Source organism: Xiphias gladius, chromosome 18 (genome assembly GCF_016859285.1).
Source record: "Xiphias gladius isolate SHS-SW01 ecotype Sanya breed wild chromosome 18, ASM1685928v1, whole genome shotgun sequence".
Taxonomy (NCBI): Eukaryota; Metazoa; Chordata; class Actinopteri; order Istiophoriformes; family Xiphiidae; genus Xiphias; species Xiphias gladius.
In genome coordinates, this window is record NC_053417.1 from 2,748,173 (window position 1) to 2,770,628 (window position 22,456).

At 39.4% G+C, this 22,456-nt stretch overlaps 2 protein-coding genes across 6 annotated transcripts; one reads left to right on the forward strand and one right to left on the reverse strand.

The window, feature by feature from the left end:
* Positions 1–1,075: 1,075 nt before the first annotated feature.
* ikbkg (inhibitor of nuclear factor kappa B kinase regulatory subunit gamma) lies at positions 1,076–16,965 on the reverse strand. Of its 5 annotated transcripts, none has more exons than XM_040151861.1 (15): positions 16,872–16,965; positions 15,417–15,557; positions 14,344–14,609; positions 13,286–13,360; positions 13,102–13,203; positions 12,263–12,448; positions 9,573–9,634; positions 7,992–8,094; positions 7,753–7,868; positions 7,486–7,638; positions 6,792–6,864; positions 6,548–6,682; positions 5,704–5,840; positions 5,100–5,176; positions 1,076–2,353 (listed from the first exon to the last, which is right to left on the reverse strand). In XM_040151861.1, exons 2-15 carry the CDS (start codon positions 15,553–15,555, stop codon positions 2,175–2,177), a joined length of 1,803 nt encoding a protein of 600 aa, XP_040007795.1. In that variant the 5' UTR covers positions 15,556–15,557; positions 16,872–16,965; the 3' UTR covers positions 1,076–2,174. The 5 variants fall into 5 exon arrangements, with proteins under 5 accessions (XP_040007795.1, XP_040007794.1, XP_040007793.1 ...); XM_040151860.1 differs by having other exon boundaries at positions 16,805–16,896; XM_040151859.1 differs by lacking the exon at positions 16,872–16,965 and adding an exon at positions 16,166–16,794.
* Positions 16,905–22,383, forward strand: tmed4 (transmembrane p24 trafficking protein 4). The gene is made up of 5 exons (XM_040151864.1): positions 16,905–17,147; positions 19,116–19,216; positions 19,302–19,427; positions 20,976–21,122; positions 21,250–22,383. The coding sequence occupies exons 1-5, from the start codon at positions 17,009–17,011 to the stop codon at positions 21,397–21,399; spliced, it is 663 nt and encodes a 220-aa protein (XP_040007798.1). The 5' UTR covers positions 16,905–17,008; the 3' UTR covers positions 21,400–22,383.
* Positions 22,384–22,456: the final 73 nt, after the last annotated feature.

The following is a 22,456-nucleotide window of genomic DNA, read 5'->3' on the forward strand; positions in this document are numbered from 1 at the left end:
ACCTATACCAGGTGACTTGGACATTGGACTCGAGTTACTACTATATTGGAAAAAGTTAACTTTAACCCAGAGCGAAGGCCTAGTCGTCAGTTGTATGGGAGTAAACGTCTTATTTTGAAGGCGTGATTGATAGGTTTTGCTCCCTCTCCGTCTCGCCGTTCAACTTGACGAAGCACAGGACCGCTGTGCAGCATCACTACCTGCTCTCGCTCTAAGGTCCATCATTACTCTTCTTCAAACGACCCATTTCTGCTCTGCAATTGTTAAGTCAGAACCTAAAGCATACCTTGGCAATTACACTGTGACTACATTAAATAAGGGGTCACGCAGCCGTAGTTGAGAGTAGCATGCATGTATGGCCTCTCCGGCTGGTTCGGCAACCTTAGTGTACAGCTGAAAGCCCAGATTACCCATGAAAGTGATGGGAGTCAGGCAACATCCCTCACTCCAGGGTATCTTTGATGAAACAATCATCAGACAGGCCCCCACAAACGATCTCGGATCCCCCCCGTGTCCTCCACCGTGAGTACCTGCTCCTTCCCTCGGGCAGACGCTTCAGTCCCCCAGTGCAGCTTCAAGGGCCCCTTTGTCCCTCTGTCTATCAAAGCCCTAGCCCTACCATGGCCAAAGGCTAACCCCTGTAATGTTCTTTTTGATTTCATTATTACTGTACACATGTACAGTGCACATGCAGGCTTTTAAATAAATCTTTATTGTACACGTACATTTTATGATGACTGTATGACAGCAGTGTGCAACTTGTTGGTTGATGGCAGTCTATATATGTGCTGTAGGTATCGTGTGTGTGCATGTGTACAGGTGACAGTCTGTAAGTGTGCATTATGTGATTTGTATTTTTATCAGCAGATACCGTATGTGTCCAAGACAAACTTCCTTCGGGACGATAAAAGTCTATCTTATTTAATCTTATCTTTTCTTATTTTAAATATTGCTGTTCTGATGAAAAAAAAAAATTCAAGGGAAACAATTTGATTATACCAGAATCTTTGTTTCTTTTCTTGTGTAGCTACTCTCAGGGGACACACGAGACAGAACACACACAAAGGGCTAATGAATAACTCATTTATTTCATAAATCTTCAACAGTTTCCAAACAACATCCTTTGCACTGAAATGATCTATAGTTACAGACAATATTCACACAAACTGTGAAGGAACTTCAATGTGCTTACATTCAGAAAGATAAATAGCTAGGTGCCACGGGTAAAGATAAGACAGAATAAGGGGCACAGATGGGGCTATGTTGGGTTACAGGTCAGATCTAGCGTCAGAGGACAAACAGTGGTGCAGTCAAAGGTGTACACAGGCACAGAACAGAGAATGGCTACTTTTTGAACAAGAGTAAATCCATCTCTAATACATAATTGTACATGTTTTGAGGTAATGTAGACAGGCAACATTTATGATCAAAACATATTTAAATATTCTTTAGTATTTAAAGCTCACTTGGTTATTCACATTTTATTTTGATTTCTCCTTTGTGGCGTTTGAGTACCCCTGTGAATTGTGACTTTTTTTGATATTATCACTTTAGGACCAATGATATGTGTGATGTGTGCAACATGGATGATGCAGTCAAAGTATACACGCTTAGTCCCCAGTATGTGGTTACCTCCTCCGTTGCCACTATGCCAATGGAGTGGAGAGTGACCAGAAAATGGGACTGAAGCAAGACACAGAGGATTCAGTACAAATACTGATGGACAAGTGCATCAGTGTGCCAGAGGCAGGGCACAGAAAGGGGCGAAAGGGGAAATAAAAGAACAGCTGGTGGGGGACAAAAATGATGACGAGAAAGGGGTGGCCTGCGGAATGGAAAAGCTACAGCAGAAACCGAATCCGTGGAGCAGTTCTAGGAAAATACCTTGCTGATTATCTTGCTGTCATTTCTTTTTCCTCACTTGTTCATACTGTCATGTGATTGCCACTTGTCTTGTTTCCAAAATATTCAACTTTTTAAATGGTGAGAGTCACAGTATGTATTCATGTTTATGTGTGTTTGCATGCCAGAGAGAGTAAGGTGCAACTACCAAACATGTTTTTCCAGGCTGTGCCCAGAGCTGGCAGCAGACGCTGAATGTCAAAAATGTAAATATACTGTATATATATCTGCATGTTTGTGTTGGTGTCACGGTGTGCTGAACTACACCCATGTTACTGTATACAGTCCATGACATGTATCTGCAGTGTGTCCATATCTGGAGCCTGGTACTTGCACTTAGGACAACACAAATCTGGCAGCTCCTCACCTCCAGCTGCCACTTGATCACCGACTGGTACCAACGCCTGGTTGCGGAATGAGGGGGCAGGGGGCACCCCGTTAAAAGTTGGGCCTGGGAACACACCAAAGGCAAACCAGAAAGAAAACATGTTAAAACAACTTCTTACCAGAAAAAGAAAAAAACATTTATAAATATATTTCCCGTTTTTATGTGTTAAGGGGACCAGAGAGCTTCTGATCATAATGGTCAATGCAATAGACTCTTACTCAAAAGCCATTTTCTTGTATATGCATGGGTTTCATTGGTAAAGCTCTACAACAGCTCAGCAGCAAAAAGTAACTGATTACATTTACTCAAGTCCTGTACTAAAGTACAATTTTGAGGTAACTGTACTTTACTTGAGTGTTTCCAATTTCTGTTACTTCATACTTCTACTCCACTACATTTCTGAGGGAAATACTGTACTTTTGACTCTACCTACATTTATTTACAAAACATATGAGCTTTTAAAGTTATATTTTGTAAAGAACTGAACTACTCAACAGGATATACGACCGTATTAAAGCAGTATGAACAGATTTTTTTGGTCACTTGGGGCAGCAGACAGCTGTAAACACAACATATGACAAGCAGATATAGCTAAAAGTTGCTTATTTACACATTGAGCAGACATAGAGCAACATTATCAACCTACTGGAGTCACCTGATGAATCTAAGTCCAATGTTGACTCTCTTTTAGCTCTGTTTGTGGTCTCTACAACTCCACCAAACAAATCTGGCTCTTTGGCTGCGAAATGCTCCACTTTCTTCACCGACTGGTCTCGAAATTTGTCTGTCTGCTGTTTGGTACTGGTAAGGTAGTATAAAGTGGGTTTCTAGAGCTTGAATGCTGAAAACAGCTGCTTTCCAAACACTGAAACTGAACCATACAGTAAAATTGCATGGAAACCAAAACTAAAAGTTAAGAGGCTAAATAGCTCAGTACAGTTGCAGAGTCGATGAGAATTCTCTGTAGGTCAAGAACTAACAGGAACACCTGTTACACATCACACAATAAACTGATTGATTGTTGATACATAAACAATGATTAGTGCAGCGTTAAAATCAGCTCCAACTCGACCAGCGACAACAATAATAGGCTGCTTACATCAGTAATTATAATTGGATAATATATGATACAATAATACTGATAGAATAATACAGTACTAGGAGCCGTTCTACTGCCTAATGAGTACTTTTACTTTTGTACACTTTAAGTACATTTTTCTGCTGTTACCACTTTTTTTTACTGAGTTAAATGTTGAATGCAGGACTTTTACTTGAGTAATTTTCCAGTGTGGAATTTCTACTTTTATTTAAGTAAACTATCTGAATACTTTTTCCACTGACAATATTTCTTAACACCATAAGTGGCAATCTAGTGTCAAGCAATTATAGGTGCAATTAAAAACTATGACAAGATGGCTGTCAGTAGATCAGAAATATCTGTCCAGTACTTGTAAAGAAGATCCCTGTAAGTAAACAAAATCTGACAGTATCAAGTAACATCAAAGACATAATTCGTATAGCTTTCAAATACTGATTTTACGTGAGAGGGAAATTACAATTAATCGCGGGTCTGCTGAATTGGACATCATGCATCAGTAGTTATATTTCAAATTTAAAGGATGCCATGCTACAACTTTGAAATTACTTCTTCTATAGTAACTTTTACACAACTTTTAAAACAATTCATTTCTGTTACCATTATTGCAGTTGGTTGACTACAAAGATTATATTTTGAGCAACTTCAGTCTTTTGTGTGTAGCATTTTGATAATCAAGTAAACCCTTTAGCAGAGCTTAAGAGCAATATTTGTTTTAAAGGATTTTTCAACATTTCGCATAATGGACTGTTGGATTCATTAGTCTATTGATGCATTTTACTTCAAATTGAACATGCAAAGCCTTGCTATCCACCCGAGTGGACACATCAATACCTTCTTCAACAAACTGACCTTAATCATGCATGAAAGACTTTATTAAATAAAATTAGTATTACTTCAACTCTATTTAGGGCTGGGGGATATGGACCAAAAATCATCTCTCTTTATTTTTAAGGATGAACGGCGATACATGTTATATATTTTCGTATTTTCTACAAAATGGGCCACATGTTCAGTTGTAAGTAAAAGCCACATGTGAGAAGTCACAAGCACTTTTATTAAAACAGATTGTGATCAAATTAAATTAAAAGAAAGGGATTCCTTCCCTGCTTAAAAATACACGGCCGCAAAATTTGTAAATGAAAAATTATATGAAATAAATAGCCAATATTAAATAAAAATAGGCCTATCTCTGAGAATGCTCCTTCAGTTGTTTTCAACAACGATAACAGACTGGTTACAGTAGAGCAAAACTACGGGTTTTCCCCTCCTGCTTTACAAAACAAATAGCTGTGCAGAAAACAATAAAAATTTAAACAGAACAAAAATAACAAAAGACCTACCCTTTTCGAAAATATACATCTGCACACTATATCAACATGGAAATGAAAAGATATAGTGTGGACTAGCGCTGTGTCTCGCTCCATGTTGCAGGAGAACTTGTGAGTGAGTGGGACCAGGTTTGCGGAGGGAGAGTGTGGGCGGGGCTGCGCGGAGCGTGTGAGAGAGGAGAGATGCAAACATTGGCACGGCTTTATGGAGGAAACGGGTTGTGGAACGCAACATCTAACTAAATCGATATAAATGATGCTGTCTCATCCTATATCTCGTTTGAAAATATATCGATATATCTTAAAAAGATTATATACCGCCCAGCCCTAACTGTATGTGCATGTTATTTTGAATGTGTGCATTTGTGTATGTGTAATGTACCTTGTGTAGGAGGAATGCGCGGGGCCCGTGGTGGAAAGTCTTCCATGTGCCTCATCTTCATTTCCTCCATACGTGCACTACAGAGGTGAACATATACAAATTTCATGCGTAATCACACTTTAACAAATGCCTACAAATATCATTATCTATAATACATGGAGAGAAGAAATGTAGATACAGCTCTGACTTCTGAAATGGCGTGTCAGGCACAACAATGTGTCAACAGCCCTGCCTTTCATGACAACTGCAGCTAAGCTAAAGTCACCTCAAGATGCTGATGCAGCATCTGATCAGCAATTGAGAACAGCAGGGAGAGAAATTCAGCACACAAGGACTATGTAACCCTGAAACAAAGATGATGTGAACGGAGATTTGAACTTCCCTCAAAAAAGGAAACTTGAGCACACAGCAAGACAGACTGGGCTGTGTGACCAGTGCATAAACCTTCCATTTAGCTTCCCCATACTCACATACAGAGCCCAAATAATTATCATAATTGAAATGGGCATGTGTTATGCAGTTTATCCCCCTTTCAGAGATAACCTTTTAAAATTTATTAATTAATTGATCGACTGATTAATTAATTAATTAATTTGCTTTTTACCGTGATGCCGCTTCCTGTTTGAGCCTGTCAATCTCAGCCAGGGCCTGAGTCAGTTGATCCTGCAGCTCCTCCTTCTTCTGGTTCAGCTTCTCTCTTGCTTCTCGCTCCGCTAGGAAATCTGCCTTGTAAATCTCAGCCTGAGCAAACACAAAGACAGTGAGAGATGGAGGGATATTTGACTTTATTCAATGACGGCCATTTTGTTTCATTTGAATGTATCTGTAATACATAAGCATGCTAAACTGTACATGACGAAACCGAAAATCTGACAAATGGGTGCAACACGACGAAAGTCTTCCAAGAGAGACTGTCTGAAAATGTGTGCTGAAAATATTGAAACGATTATTACAATTATTATTATTAGAGTATGTAAAAGAGAACAACTATATGTTGAATTCGGCTGCATAACAACACAGTGTACTGTATACTGTAGGTGACCACAGAATGCAAGAGAAGACTGAACTCAAATAACTCATTTTAAATGTCGATACATTGATACAACACAGCTTATTTTATTTATGTTGATTTTGCCAGACAACATAGCGACCATAAAAATCATGATTTGATCGGCTGGACTGTCTGTCCCACTCCGTACCAGGTTTTGGCTGTAATGCAGTTTTGTTGTTCACCAGATGAAAAGAGGGAGAGGAAGAAGAGATTTAGCCGTTCTTATGTTGTTCCAGTGTTTCACTGTGGACAGAGGTCTCTACAAAAATGACCTGGAAATGCTACTGTGGACAGAAGTCCTTCTCGTACGAAAACCCACCTCTATACCCGCCGGTCAAATGAGCCATTTATGAGCCAGTATCCAGATAGAGTTTGTTGAACAGCTATGTGATTGTACCTGTGCAGTGAGGACAGGAACAGTCTCCAGTGAGCCTTTCTGCTGCTCCACCTCTTCCTTCAGTTTATCAATCAGATCCTGCTTCAGGGCCAGCGCTCGCTCTGCCTCCTCTAGTCGGCTGCACAGATCTCCTCCCTGGAAGACAAGCACACAACACATACACACACAGAAATGTTAACACATGTATCCATAAGCTAAATAGCAAACTTAATGAGGGTAAGTAGATGTTTAAATGGGTTTTTACCTCACTCTTCAGTTTAGAATCGTAGTCTCTAAAGAGACATGTGTAAGCATGCTGCAGTTGTGTCAGTTTTTTCCTGAGAAAAAAGGGAATTTTACCATTCAGTATAAAACACCAAATCTCACGTATCACTATTGGTGACAGTGGTGAGGAATTTTGAATGAAACCTAGTAGCAGTAATTATCACAGTCAAACAGTTAACATATTGTTACTACAAAAACTGAATTACAAGTGTAGTGCTTTATTTTGGAGCCCATGAAGTCCTGTATTTTTTTAATCTTGTGGGCGGAGGGTGAGATAACAAAATGAAATTTCAATTCACATCTGTTATCTTTGGCTAACAAGTTAAAATCTTGTGAACAGGAGTTAAAAGACATTTCATGGGCTTCAGCGGCTCTGTGCATGATGGTCCAACATGGCACTCAACAGGAGTTTCTACTTTTCTATTGAGTTTTTAATACAATACGACAGAGTGACCACTGTGTCCCAAATGAAAATCCACAATGCTCCATGAATCATAGCAACAAAGTCAGAATTTTTACATGACTGAATATTGGTAGTTTGTTAAAATTGTTACTAATTTCCCTTGTTTAGAGAAAATCGGCTGACCACCACCTAAGTCTTTCTAAATTCCAATAGTGCAGTAATTGAATAACCAGTTGGGACATTGCTGTATGTATGTGTGTGCTGAACCCACTTCTCCTCTGTGACAACATGTCTCTCTGTCTTCAGGGCCTGCTCCAGGCTCTGGGTCTGCAGCAGCAGCTTGTCCATGGCCACATGATGCTGCTTCCTCTGCTGCTCCAGCTCCCGCTCCGCCACCTGCAGGGCCTTCAGCTTACTGCACAGCCTACACACAAGTATAGAGAAAGAGATACACATTAGCACACATGCACACCTACAGATGAACACAGAAGATTCTACGTAATGTATATGTTTATCCTGAGGTGACGTGACAACTTACTTTTCTTCCAACATTTTGCGCTCATGCTCACTTTTCTCTAGGCAGCTCTGTCTCTCATTTAGTTCTCCTAATAGGGAAGTTGCTTGAGCTTTCAGAGCCTCACAGTCCTTGGCCAGCTGCAAAAATACAGTAAAGTATTGGACGATCTGGTAATATTTTAAACCTGCTTGCTACGGCGCCACCATCTATAACTTTATAACCTCACTTGTTGGAAGATTTTACATTTTCATAGTTCATACCTGAGCACAGTCCTTGTCCTTTTGTTTGAGCAGAGCTTCAGTTCTGTCACGCTGAGCTGAACTCTTCTGTAGGTAATCGAGCTTCTCTTCCAGCTCCCGATACCTACAGAAAAAAAGATTCGTAGCAGCTGATTCTGTGACTTTGCCACACAACAAAAAAGAAATCCTCTGTTATCCGGTTAATATGGTCTCTGTATTCAGGTTTCTGTATATTTATGCGTGGCCAAAGATGGCTCTGTGGCTCTATATTTCTTTTATTATTTGGAAAAAACAAGAGGTGGGCCGTGCCTTTTCGCTGTTCATAAAAGACCAGCCGAGTGGCAAGTGACCTCACGTCAGTTTCAGACAGGTAGCTAGCAGGTAGCTCAGCTGTCCAGTGTAAATCAATGACAGCAGGTGAACAGAGCTGTCAAACTGTCACAGGTGAAGTTTTGATCACATTATATCACTATTTAAGTTTATAACCTTAAAAGCTCTGAATTGAGACCTCCAGGATCAACAACTGTGAAGCAGCCCGCCCTGTTAGTCTGTGATGCTAACATTAATGTTAGCCTAAACAGCTACAGTGCAGAGCTGTCAACAGTAGCATTAGTAGAATTAATTAGCATTAAATATTGTTGAGAAATGTCAAGTAAACCACTCATATAATATCTTAATGTGAGCAAGGCCTGCTAGAAAACTAGCTAAGTTGATTTTTCTCTTGAAGAACTGCATTATTTCATCTGAATCGCTTTCCGTAAAAACATGATAAATTTACAATTATATTTGCTAGGAATGTATGTTGTTTTAAACTGTTTAGACAACAAATACAGGGCCTCTAGTTTAATTTTGGACAATAATGGCAATTTAAGTCACAACATTTTTCAGTAAAAACAATTATTTTCCTCAAAGCATTTGGCCCCATAATAAAGTTACAAGTCACAACTGAAATAATTTCCTGTATATTTGGATTTCCCAGTAAAATATTTCAAGGTAAGCTGACAAAAGGCAGCTCTGAAGATAGTTAAAATCCTACACTCCGACTGTTGATAGAATTATTGATAGAAACTTTGTTTTAACAGTGTGACGGCTGACGAACAGAAAAAAATACTTGAATAAATCATTTAAAATATGCCATATTTACAAATAAATAAAAAAATTAAACAAAACAAAACAAAGTAAATACAGGAAACAAAACATGTTAAAAAGTAAGCGGAAGAGACAGAAGTGCAGACAGCAGACATGCACACAATGAGAAAGAGAAAGCCACACAGAGCTGTGGGCTCACCTGCCCTGTGTGGCCTGAAGCTGCTCTGTGAGTTTAGCCAGGCTAGAGCTGGAAAAGAGGAACAAAAAGAGAGGGAGGAAGAGGAAGAAGATAATCTCAAAAGTGAGGCTTTTTTTAAGCAGAACAAACACAGAAATAAAAAAGCATGCAAGTGTCCTTATGCCACAGAGAAGAATTGCCTACAGACATACCATATAGTTAAGATGAACTGAACATCACTCAGTCCAAAAGCTGCTAATGGCAGTGCCTTTAGTGCCGTTAGTTTCAAACAATTCACGGAAGTATTGGGTATTGGAAGGGAAAACGCTTCATACCAGTCAGAGGAGTGCTGTGCCTCGGAGCGATGTTGAACAACCTCCTCAGTAACATTGCTTGCCTGTGAAAACATTAATAAAAGTCTTTTAGATCACAGATAAGGCAACTGATTCTTGTGTCTATTCATGATCATAACATCTCTATTGATCATAGAGCAGTCATTCATAAGCAGTTGAATGTCTTTTCTATAAGTGACAGACAAGATGTACCACAGGGAAACAATAGCCATGACAAGCAACAGGGGCTAGTCAATTAGTTCTAATTGTCCAATTTAATAATGCCTGATCATAATTTCAACTGAAATCTAGTGTAAGACACAGTAGGGAATATTATTCTTGTGCCGCTTTTTTTTTTTTTTTAAATAATTTTTTTAATATACAGTTAGGTCCATAAGTATTTGGACAGTGACATAATTTTCATAATTTTGCCTCTGCCCACCACCCACAATGGATCTGAAACGAAGCCATCAAGATGTGCTCAAAAGTAATTGGACAATTGACTGACAGTTTCATGGCCAGGTGTGACCTGTTCCCTCATTATTTCATAAAAAAATTTAGCAGATAAAAGGTCTGGAATTGATTCCAAGTATTGAATTTGCATTTGGTAGCTGTTCATTGGAACTCTCAATACGTGGTCCTAAAAGGCTTTGATCCAAATGAAAGAGGCCATCATTAGGCTGAAAAAAACAAAACAAACCAATCAGACAGATGGTAGAAACTTTAGGAGAGGCCGAATCAACAATTCAGTACATTCTCAAAAAGAAGGAATGCACTGGCGAGCTCAGCAACACCAAAACGCCTGGAAGACCACGGAAGACAACTAAAGTGGATGATCACAGAATTTATTTCCTTAGTGAAGAAAAACCCTTCACAGCTTCTATCCAGGTCAAGAACACTCTCGAGGAGGAAGGCATATCATTGTGAAAGTCTACAATCAGGAGACGCCTTCATGAATATAAATGCAGAAGGTTTACCACAAGGTGCAAACCACTGGTAACACTCAAAAACAGAAAGGTCAGATTAGACTTCGCCAGAAATAAATCTAAAAAAGCCGCCCGGTTCTGGATCAAAATTCTCTGCACAGATGAAACCAAGATTAACTTGTACCAGAACGATGGGAAGAGAAGAGTCTGGAGAAGGAAAGGAACGACTCATGATCCAAAAGATACAACATCATCTGTCAAACATGGTGGAGCAAGTGTTATTGCATTGCAATGTATGGCTGCCAATGGAACTGAGTCACTGCTGTTTATTGATGACGTGGCTGCTGATAGAAGTAACAGGATGAATTCTGAAGTGTATAGTTCTATACTATCTGCTCAGATTTCAACCAAATGGTGCTAAACTGATAGGATGGTGCTTCACAGTACAGATGGATAATGACCCAAAACATACTGCAAAAGCAACCCAAGAGCTTCCCAAGGCAAAGAAATGGAATATTCTTCAATGACCAAGTCAGTCACCTGACCTCAACCCAATTGAGCATGCTTTTCACTTCCTGAAGACAAAACTGAGGGCAGAAAGACCCACAAACAAGCAGCAACTGAAGGCAGCTGCAGTAAAGTCCTGGCAAAGCATCTCAAGGGAGGAAACTCAGCATTTGGTGATGTCCATGGGTTCCAGACTTCAGGCAGTCATTTATTGCAAAGGATTGTCATTCAAGTATTAAAAATAATCCCCTATATTTATAATTACGTTGGTTTGTCCAATTACTTTTGAGCTCCTGAAAATGAAGGACTATGTACATTTAATGCAATATATTTTGGTTAAACCCCATGAATTAAAGATAAAAGTCTACATTTCAATCACACCTTGATGGCTTCGTTTCAAATCCATTGTGTTGGTGTACAGAGGCCAAATTATGAAAAGTGTGTCACTGTCCAAATACTTATTGACCTAACTGTATTTTATAGTTTAATGCCTTAATATGAATGAATTGGGAGTTTAAATTAGTAACCAAAATCAACTTTACATAGACATGGACATGTATTGGGCAGCGAGGGTCAAATGAAAAGATGCTATTAGTTGCAAATGGGAAATGTAGGATCAAGTGTTTTTTGGAGCTTTATCCACACTAGGCACTCAAAGTCAGGATATCTCGGGCCTTTACTGCTTCGATTTTAACCACTTTTTTTTTTAGCGTGTCTATTGTGAATCCCCCAACTTTATGGCTGTGTTTATGGCAATTTTTGGCATTTTTTATGGCAAAATTTGCACTGAACTACTGGAGTACCACTTTAAATCGAAAAAGACAGCTAGCTTAGTTAGCTGGAAAGATTCCTATGCGGAGACCAACAACAGCTAATCCAGGGAGGTACTTTCTGTGTTTACTACGTTAAAACTCAGAGATGAGTTTAAAAAGATTTATGTAAAATTGAAGTTTATCTGGAAACCTTAAGGAGACTTGCAATGCTTGCCCCAATATACACTGCCATTAGTCAGAATGGCTACAATTAAGAAAATAAGACCCAGGTTGAAAAATACCCTAATTTTCCTTTAAAAGGGTTTGCTGAATCTGACTTAAAACACCCGTAAGAGTAAAGCTAACAGAAAAACGTATGAGAGGTTTATGATAACAAAACAAAAATGATCTTGCACAAACCACCTCCCTTTTAATTCTGTTCCCTTGTACTAGATTGCTGCACTGGTTCCTAGAGTAGAATTTCTGCATGCTTGGATCACGGTGTCACCTGTGCCTGGGCCAGTTTGGCTCGTAATTGGTCAATGCAGCGACGCATCCGCTCTCTCTCTTTCTCTCCCTCGTCTCTGTCCCTCTCCAGCTCTTCATTCTTCCTTCTCAGCTCTCTCATACCTTCCTCCAGTTTTTCTTTATGGCTCTTCAGCAACTGCAGGAACTCGTTTGCACCTTCCACAGGCTGCAGAGAAACATGTGAAAGTGAAAGAACCAGAGATGAATGGGTGTAGGAAGACGTAATGGCAGGAGAGAAGTGAACAGAGACATCCCACTTTAACCCTGAGCTGGAGGACAGACATCAAGCAAAAAAGCAGAAATACACTGAGATATAAGATAACACAAACAAAGGTTTATAAAAGCAGAGAGGGATTGTAAAGAGGCATTAATTAGTGGGTATTAATAGTGCTAACATCTGTGTATTAATACTGTGCTCCGTTATATATAAAAAGCAAAGAAATTTTTATGTGCCCAACCTCCATTCAATCCAGTGTTCCTACTTGGAAGTCCATGGAAAAAACATGGACGACCTCAAAATTTATATTGCCAAATGTAAAACACAGTGTTCCATAATGCAGCTGGTGTCAAGTTTATTGTATGAATGCTGCATAGTGATCAGTGTTAGATTTGTTTTCAGAATTCTGAGTTCACAGGCTGTATGCATTTTTCTGGATGTAGGCCACCTGCATTTTTCCAAGTAGGAAGTCAGGATTTCTGAGCTGCCTGAATGTGATGACAAATAAGGTGGGGTAAACACTTAAACTAGACATCTAAAACTAATTAAACTAAGTCTCAGGGATCTGATTGGTGGAATTGGGATGCAGTGAGCAGTCTCACCTGGCCTTTTTCCCTGCCCATTACCTCCCCCAGTACCTCGGAAAATGAGGTGGGGGGAGTGGGGAGGGGGCTACTCAAGGAGCTATGCACACTCGCATCACCCTAGACACACAGACATACCTGTTGGATGAAAAATAAACAAATACATCCAAACTAAAACCAAAAATAGTGCCATACATCTTACCAGGCTGCGAGGTGGCGTGGTCTGTGTGTGTTGATCTGTCTCTTCAACTCTCTTCCTCTCCCGCTGATCTAGAGTCTGAGAACCACAGCAAAAATAAGTGGGTCCAACATCCACTGGAAACATTTTAGAAGCTGAGAATTCTATTCTTCAGCAGACGCAATTCTAATGTACATTTTGCGTGTTTTACAAGCATATTAAATACACGTTTGCTCTTTACATGTAGTAACAAATGTCTTGGGGCTGTGCCTTAATGACACCCCTTTGTCATCAGCTTTCTCTGCAATCATTCTAAATGTCAGTAAGAACAATGCCATATCAATAACCTGCATTTATGTTTGTTATTTTTTCATATGTTGTCGTCACAAAACAATGATTTGATCATCAGTGCAGCAGCTTGGGAAGGACCGCTGGATAATGAGAACAACACATTATAAGTGATCACAGAGAGCAAGAGGGGACAGAATAAACATTCAGCTGAGATTCAGCAGAGTAACTGGGCTATGTCATGCCCAGTTTTATTGTTTGCCAACTGAAAAGAGGATGAAGGAGATGAGATGTAGTAGCAGGGCATCCATTTCTGTTTCCCTTCTTTGCTTGCCTTTTCCCTTCTCTTTCTCTGTCTTTCTTTAATTACATTAATAAAAATCTCATTAATTACAAACACTGGACAGTGGCTGTTACACTAATTTCTCTCCCTGGCTTATCTGTTTGTAAATTTAAAAAAATGACTGGCTTGTGAGCTACATTTGCATGTCGCCACACATCAGATATGTGCTTACAAATGTGGAAAATTACAGTAACTATTACAGGAGCAATAGGAGTCAGTGTATAAATGGAATATGAGCACAGAACTACTGAAAAAACAAAACAAAAAACAGTTAACTAGTAAATAAAAAAGGTGAAATAATATATACTGTAATCTCTGCATAGAAGTGCCAACACAGGATTATAAATTACAATAGTACGTTGTAATTATGCAACTAATATTTTAAAATGTAAAAAACACCTGACAATGTGTAAATATAAGAAAGCTGATGTGTGAATCTCAACTAGCTAACCTGTGGTCCGTCGAGTGGACCGTTCCTCGCTGGGCGTCCCTGCAGGTCTTCAGTTTGGCTGGAGCTGCAGCAGTGGTTAGAGGAGGAGGCTGGTCCATTCACAAGACCCTGTAAGGAGTGGTTCTCCTGGGCCAGCCTTTCCACCAGGGCCCTGGCCTCCTGGAAACGAGAGCTAAGAAATTCTCTTTCCTCTCTCGTCCTTCGTTGCCATCCCTCCATCTCCTCACAGCGCTGACGTAAAGCTAGGTTGCTCCGTCGCAAGGCCTCTGGAGGACAGATGGGTGAAGGTAAAATGAGAAGTAGGAGATTGATATGTCTTACAGAGTGAGAAAAAGAAACAATTTCAACAAGAGGTAAATTAAATACAAGGGGGGCCACAGATTAAACCAATATTGTGATAAGAAACTAGATGTAGGTTGTTATTCTAATTTTGTGATGCAGCAGTAATGTTGTGATTTCCAGGGTTTTAAGAGACACTATGGAACTACTAAAAGATGATATAAAACGTTGTTCCTCTTACAAATAAAAAAAAGCAATACAATGCACTGTTGCCCAGTTTCTGTAAATACACACAATGTGTTTTTTTGCTATAGACTAACTTGGTCTGAAAACAATAGTCTATGGGTACAACCAGTAGCTTTATGGTTAATGTCTGCTAATGTTAGCGAACTTTATATGAACATTGCTGTGTGACTGACATCACTGAGTCAGTTCACAGACTCAGTTTAGAAATCTCCTGTGTCCACATATCGAATTGCCCTTGAACAAGACACTGAACCCTAATTGCTGCCAATGGTCAACCTTGCACGGTAGCTCACTTCCATTGGTGTGATGGTGTGACTGTATGGGTAAATTAGAGGTAAATTGAAAATACTTTGTATAGGAGCGCTAATAAACAACGAATGCCTCACACAGACAACTTAATTTCTCATGATCCTTTCTTAAAAGCATTGCTAATGTTCTGTTTGATTCCATCAATACTGCCTAGCTCTAGCATCAAATGCTGAGATACACTGTGCTTTAAGTTGAGTAAATACTGCTTTATTTCTTTAAATTATGGGCATATGTCCTACCTCTAAGCTGCTGGTTATCACCCAGCAACCTGGTCACCACTTCATTGGCAGCCAGCTCTGGTGGGACCCTGAGGGCCCCTCCACTCTCATCTCCTGACATGTCCCACTGCATTGGGCCATCCGGCTGGGGTTGCACCATCCCTATAGAAACACATGCACAGTGTTATCTCTATACATATACACATAATGAAACTGTTATTAATACAAAACATCACGGCACAAATATCAATGCCTGCATCCATCACTACATACAGAGACATGGCGTAGCACGACTCATCCCCTTTAGGCGGCCTTAGACAGTTAGTTTCACTTTCACTTTAATCCCTCGACAAAATTCTGGTCCTCCTTATGTTCTATGGAGGCCACCTGGCCTGCTTTGTCTAGTGTCTAACTGGTCAAGTGTCAGCTCTCTTCTTTGGGCGGTGAACCAACATACAGGTACCGGTGTACGGGAGCAAAACATTACGTCACCCCCAGTACCATGAGGCAAAGAGCTCGACTGAGACACAAAGCTTGTTTTATATATTTGTTTACAGTATAAGGAAAAGTAAACCACTGCTCGTCAGTTTCAATGCTGTAATATGATCAAAAGCGAACGTCCAACTCAGATTTGAAACAGCTAACGTTACATCCATGTTGTTTTCTTCCCCGCAGTAAGACAGGATCAAATCTGTCCTCAATACGCGTAACGAATGAATTTGATAGCTAACGTTGGAACATTACAGGTACAAAACTCCTCTTAAACTTACTTCTTTTTCAGTTTTTTTGTCCGGAATAACAAGCAACCAAGCTGTCACTTACATACAACCTGTTAGTAAGCGTAGCTAACGTTGTTTAGCCGATGTTATAATGCCAGATAGCTAGCGCTTAGCTAATGGGCTAGCTAGGATAATTTAGCCAACCCGCAGCTGGGTTATCTGAGGCATTCGCTGACCGACGTAAACTCCGATCTGCATCAACGAACTATAAAACTTCCGTAAGAAATGTTGCTTGTGTGGTTTTAGGATGGATAGAAGTTATCTGTCAAAGCCGAGGCCACTGTTGTTAACTCAGGAAATATACATCTTAAAATTTTCCCTGAGTTAGCCTTTAAGGCAGCTAGCTTCCTCGCAGGCTGCAAAGACAACCCGCTTTGTTAAACCTCACAGGTCTTATAAATCACTTTCACCGAGGATAATGACCAACCATCGCTTGCAGTTTCTCAGATCCTGATATTTTAGGATGGCAGCAAGTAATTATTATTATGTCAATAAATTTATAAACTCTCCTTTTCTATCGGAATCGATTGAATTCAAAAACAATTTGTAAGGCTGAACAACATGTTTAGTTGGATTATTTAAAAATATATTTCAATTCTCTGACAAAAGAATCTTGACTCGAAGTAATACCCTTTTCCAGGCCTTTCAGCTACAACTCACAGTCTTCTTCAAGACTTTGATGATGATTGAGCGCTACCTGAGAGGCTTAACTGAGGGTGAAGAAATCCCAAGCACTCAGGAAATCCCCTTCCTACTTCCGCAGTGGGAAATGACGTTAGCTGGCTGCAGCATCAGAGCTTCCTTTGCTGATGTGCGCAAAGTGCTAGAGCCTACATGATGCTCTCTACCCCTGCTGCTGGACTTCTTTTAATATTAGCTTGGATATATCCAAGTTGCGCACTCTACTTCCACATAGGAGAGACAGAGAAAAAATGCTTCATTGAGGAAATTCCAGACGAGACCATGGTTATTGGTAAGCTGCTGTGGGGTCGTTAGCTGGACGTAGCTAACTAGCAATGCAGGCTAACAGCTGGCTCCAGCAAAGATGCTGCACTGAGTATGACAGTAGTAACGAAAGAAAGACATCGAGTTCATAGTATTCAGGCTGCTTACGAGCCTTAAAATGGAAAACACTGAAATGTTTCATAGGCTATTGTAACTGCTGGTTAACCTCTTAACACTTGGCATAGATTTCCTCAGTGAGCGACGGCATTACTCCTGAATTTATGTGTTACGTTCAGTACAATAACTAATAAATACCACAAGGCACAAAATTAAGTGTTTGATTCATGCCACCGTATTTTCAAAGACAGTGATCAAAAGTGCAATAAAAAACAATTCGTTTTAATGTTAACTTACCTTTCCTTCATCAGCTGTGTCCTTGTTGGCGAAGGTTTCAGACCTCACAGTAAATAAGCAGCATTTTTTTCACCTATAACTACAGGTGGCATCGTATCTACGAGAGTAATACTGTGTCTCTAATAGAAGCTTAGAATGAGCATCATTCGAATGAATCTGCACGGCCAAATTGCTCATTTTGTTTGTCTTTAACCTTCGCAATACAGTTAAACATAGATTCTACGTTTACATATTTGTATTATAATCCTATTTTTGTGCTATACTATCATTGCATGCATGTAAATAAGGGGGATAAACAGAAAATACTGAGGTCCTCTAGAATTCCTGGTATAATGGTGCTACCAGTTTCAAACATAGTCCACTTTATGTTGTATGGAAACAGTGGATGAGAATATGTATGGGGGATGGTGCTGCACTATGATGGTGTATCACACAAACTGTTACATATTTAGGGAAAGGATCCTGATTCCAAGTGAAAAGGTTTTATTTAACACCACCGTGTTTTACCTGCCATCAGAATTATGATTCTACAGTACAGCCTGACTAATACAATACTTTGAAGGCTGATACCAATATTGATGGTTAACAGTTGATGAAAACTCATGTATTGGCCAATATCCTTTTTTTTTTTTTTTTTTTTTTTTTAATTTAAACAGATAAAATAATTAAACATTTTTTATATCAACAATTTCACATGTGTAATGTGAAACGTGTCACTTGTAAGAGTCAGAGAAATATCACCAACTCTGCAGTTCCCCTTAGCTATACTGAGTGTCTTAGCATCTTTAAGCGCATTGCTTCAACAGTGAAGGTACAAGTTTACTCTCACTGCTCTCATTGGCTGCAGCAGACAGCTGTTTTCCATGGAAAAACCACTGGTAAAAACCCACTGTACACGGATGGAGAGACAAACTTAGCAACTAGCTGGTGAACAATAGTGGAGCATTTAGCAATTTTCCTTATGAGTTGGTGGAGACCAAAACAGAGCTAATAGAAAAGCAAATATCACACTTACAATCATCATGTGGCCAGAAGCAACACTCCAAATGAATGCTAGATGTGTAAATAAACAACTTTTTGTTGTTCTCTATATCAACTTTGTAGGGTGATAATATGTCAGTGTTGTGTTTAGAGCTTGTTTACACTGCCCCCAAGTGGCCAAAAAATTACTTAATGCTGATTTTAAGGTGTTAGTAGATATCTACTGGGTGGGTTATTTTACAGTTAGATATTACATATTACATATTTTGAGCTGATTCTGATAAGTCTCATGCATGAATGCTCGGGAGAGCATCCAAAGAGTTGGCTCCGGCATTACTAAGACTGAAAACCTGGTATTTACCTAAACTGAGCGTGAATTTGGGGTTTTGAATTTGGTGTTTAATTGCATTTGATTTACTTTTCTTTTTTTTTCCATTTTATGTTTTTTTATATTTCTGGCACTGGAGGTTACGTTATGTTGAATACCCCCATTTGCTACGTTACTATTTCAACTAATTATATTATCATTATAATTTTAATTCTCTTGCTGTGTTACTGGTCAACCTGATGGCGTGTCTGTGTTGCTTTGCCTGTTTGACAGGAAAGTACAGGACTCAGCTATGGGACAAACAGACCAGTTCCTTCCTCCCAGCCACCCCCGGCCTTGGGATGCATGTTGAGATCAAGGATCCAGATACAAAGGTAAGGTCAGAAGAGGTAGTAATAGAAAACACACCCACATACATATAAATAGAATCTAAAGATTTTTCTCTTACAACTCTCCCAGATTATCCTCTCTCGTCAATATGGGTCAGACGGACGGTTCACTTTCACCTCCCACACTCCTGGAGAACATCAGATCTGTCTGCACTCCAACTCCACCAAGATGGCTCTTTTTGCAGGTGGAAAACTGGTAGGAGCGTAGTCTCTGCTTTGATTTTTCATCGGTTGACTCGTTTTTTTCCTTCAAAATGTTTCACATAGATGTTAATTAGTAATGACCTCACTTTCATGTTCTACGTATATCCACACTGAGACCTTGACATATAAGTACGGCACGTTTATTTGTACAAACTGAGGGCTGTTTCATAGAACAGGATGACCTGCTGAATCAGGCTTACTTCAGTAAATCAGGCTTATCTTCAGGAAAATCTGTTTAATAAAGCAGGTTTAGATAAGTCTGACAACTGGAGTGACCATGGAAACGTATCCCTCCAGGCTAACTGGGTCCTGTGAGGTTAGTTTTAATGCTTACTCAAGCTTACCTCAGGCTTAAGTAGTGTTAAAATCATTAAACACATTTTTCTTCCAAATTTCTTCCTAAAGTTTTTTCTCGACTGCTGCTATACTGTAAACATACATATATAAAATACTTTACCTGTCGGGCTTTAACTTATTGATCTTATACTTATTGTACATTAAGTTTCAGCACGTTTTTTTTTAAAATAACATAGCTCCAAAATACAGAAACTGAGATGAAACATCAATACTAAAACCCAGTATCCTAGTCATTAAATGTCCCACTTTCTCCAGAGACGGCTGAATACATGGACAATACCAAAAGTTGTGGGAATGGTCGATCAGTGCAGATCCGCACTCCCCAAGAAAAAGTACTAGGTCCCTGTTAATTGGATTTTTGTGTAGGAGTTATTAAAAACCGAGTCTGATTTTTCTAACAAAATCTCTCCAGGTCAGTGAGTTGGTACAAGTACACTGAGTTTACCAGGCTTGTAGCCACACCTCCTCAGTTATTTCCATTTTTATGTCTTTTCCTTTTATAATTAGTTGAGTTTTTATTCATGGAGGCCACACCCTTGTATATTTTCGCTATAATACCTTTAATTTTTCACTATTATAAGCATTTATAAATGTCTTAGTCGTTCTGCAAGAGCTCTCTGGAATGGGACCTCTGATCTTCTCTTAAGTGAAGTTTCAGCATTTATGATACAGAGGAAATTCCCAGCACTCACACAGGACTTGAACCCACTATAAAATGGTTACAAGCAGAGAGCTGCGACAAACTGAGCTAAGAGTTCACCACAGGTCTGCAGCTTTTTTGCTTTGTTTATGGCAATGCTTTTGTTCATTTTTGCTCTGGTGGTTTTTTTTTTTCCTTTTTCTGTATTAAATGCTGCTCTGTGGCAGGAAACATCACACAATTTTGTCTTTACATGTCTGTTTTCTTTCTTGTGAATTGCTGTGATCTGATCTTAAACAAAACATAACTTAGTCTGATCATATAAGTTCGAGATGGCTTTATGAAACTGCTTAATCCTGTTTGTTAGGCTAATTCAAGACAGGTTTTTCATAATAAGTCTTCTGTCTTATTATGCCCAGTCTTCTGAGCCTTCTTTTTATTTATTTATTTATTTATTTTTTAACAAAACACCCCTATCAGACACTTATCAATTCTTGTAGATTGCGTGTAGATTTCAAACTTGACTGTTTCCAAATGTTGCAGAGAGTGCATTTGGATATTCAAGTTGGAGAACACACCAACAACTACCCTGAAATAGCAGCTAAGGACAAACTCACTGAGCTGCAGCTGCGAGTCCGACAGCTTCTGGACCAAGTTGAACAGATCCAGAAGGAGCAAAACTACCAGAGGGTCAGTAAAAAACCCATGTACACCAAGTCATTATGAAATGAGAGGTTTACAGCTAAGTTTAGTAGGACAAATACTGTTTATGCCATTAGGCAGCTCGAGTGACTTCATTCTGTGTTGTCTTTTACAGTATCGTGAGGAGCGTTTTCGCATGACGAGCGAAAGCACCAACCAGCGTGTACTCTGGTGGTCCATAGCTCAAACACTCATCCTCATCCTCACTGGGATTTGGCAGATGAAGCACCTCAAAAGCTTCTTTGAGGCCAAGAAACTGGTGTAATGTCTGTCTGAGCAACGGCAGCATCAGGAGACGACCTAAACACAAGTAGACAGTCTTGACGGACCGGAACAGGGAGAAGCCCACCCACAGACCCACAGAAACATCCAGGAGGAGACATGTGGTCTTAATATCAGCGATAAATGGTACAAGCAGATTCACAGAGGCAGTTATCAATCCTGGGCAATGAGTTTTTTCTTGTAAATGTTTTATGCTATTGTTATTTTTCTGTTAGCAACAACGCTATAGCTCACCGTTCCAATTGCCTTTCTAGCTGTGTTTATTATGCTTTCTTGACAACACTGGACATGCCATTTTTCTACCTACCTGTGCAAGAAGAAGCATAGACAACATTACTGAGCAGAAGTTGTTTTCTATGGTCCTACAGCAGTGAATGACTGCAGCAGTAGATGCGTAATGAGACGGTCAAAGCTGTTACAAGTCATAACCAAGCAATTTATCAACACCTGATTTGATATAGGCCATTTTGTTACAGTGTTAGGGGTGCACGTAGTTTTATTTCCAGGTTTTGTAACTTCTGAACATAAGCATTCAGCTGTGTTCACCAAGTGGTCACACTTATGCAAATATTATACAGGCCTTGATTCCCACATTTTATAACACTTTATTTGAACCCCTGTATTAAGCATTTATAAGCAGTAATAAATGGGTTATAACAGCCTGTAATATAGTTGTAAGTATCATGGAGGACAAGTGTTTATAACTGTTCACAAATACATCACTAGTCTCCCATGAATTATTTGTAACTGGTGAATAAACAGTTAATTACTCTTTAATAACACAAGTGTAACACAGCTCTGATCATACACGATAACACACACCAACAAATCCTTGGTGTGTTGTACAATTTATTAGCTGTTTATGCATGCGTAGAAATCATTCACAGGTGAGCTTAAAACCGTTTATAAATGACTCGTTGAGCTTGAGGGTTCACTCTTGACACCTGACATAGTTTGACAAAAAAAATTGAACTCAAAATCTTTCCTAGATTTTTCCTCGGTTGTGATGGAGGTTGAAGAAGTATTTGTAAGTAAACCAT

What these genes read in the sequence shown, in the direction of transcription:
- ikbkg (XM_040151858.1), bottom strand. Translation starts at nt 15,693, where the DNA reads ATGAGTCGTGCTACGCCATGTCTCT. An exon ending in GTCCACTCGACGGACCACAG is followed by an intron (nt 13,361 to 14,343) that starts GTTAGCTAGTTG and finishes TGTGGTTCTCAG; the next exon opens with ACTCTAGATCAGCGGGAGAG. An exon ending in TTCCTGTCCTCACTGCACAG is followed by an intron (nt 5,841 to 6,547) that starts GTACAATCACAT and finishes GTGTTTGCTCAG; the next exon opens with GCTGAGATTTACAAGGCAGA.
- tmed4 (XM_040151864.1), top strand. Translation starts at nt 17,009, where the DNA reads ATGATGCTCTCTACCCCTGCTGCTGGACTTCTTTTAATATTAGCTTGG. An exon ending in AGACGAGACCATGGTTATTG is followed by an intron (nt 17,148 to 19,115) that starts GTAAGCTGCTGT and finishes CCTGTTTGACAG; the next exon opens with GAAAGTACAGGACTCAGCTA. An exon ending in AGGAGCAAAACTACCAGAGG is followed by an intron (nt 21,123 to 21,249) that starts GTCAGTAAAAAA and finishes TGTCTTTTACAG; the next exon opens with TATCGTGAGGAGCGTTTTCG.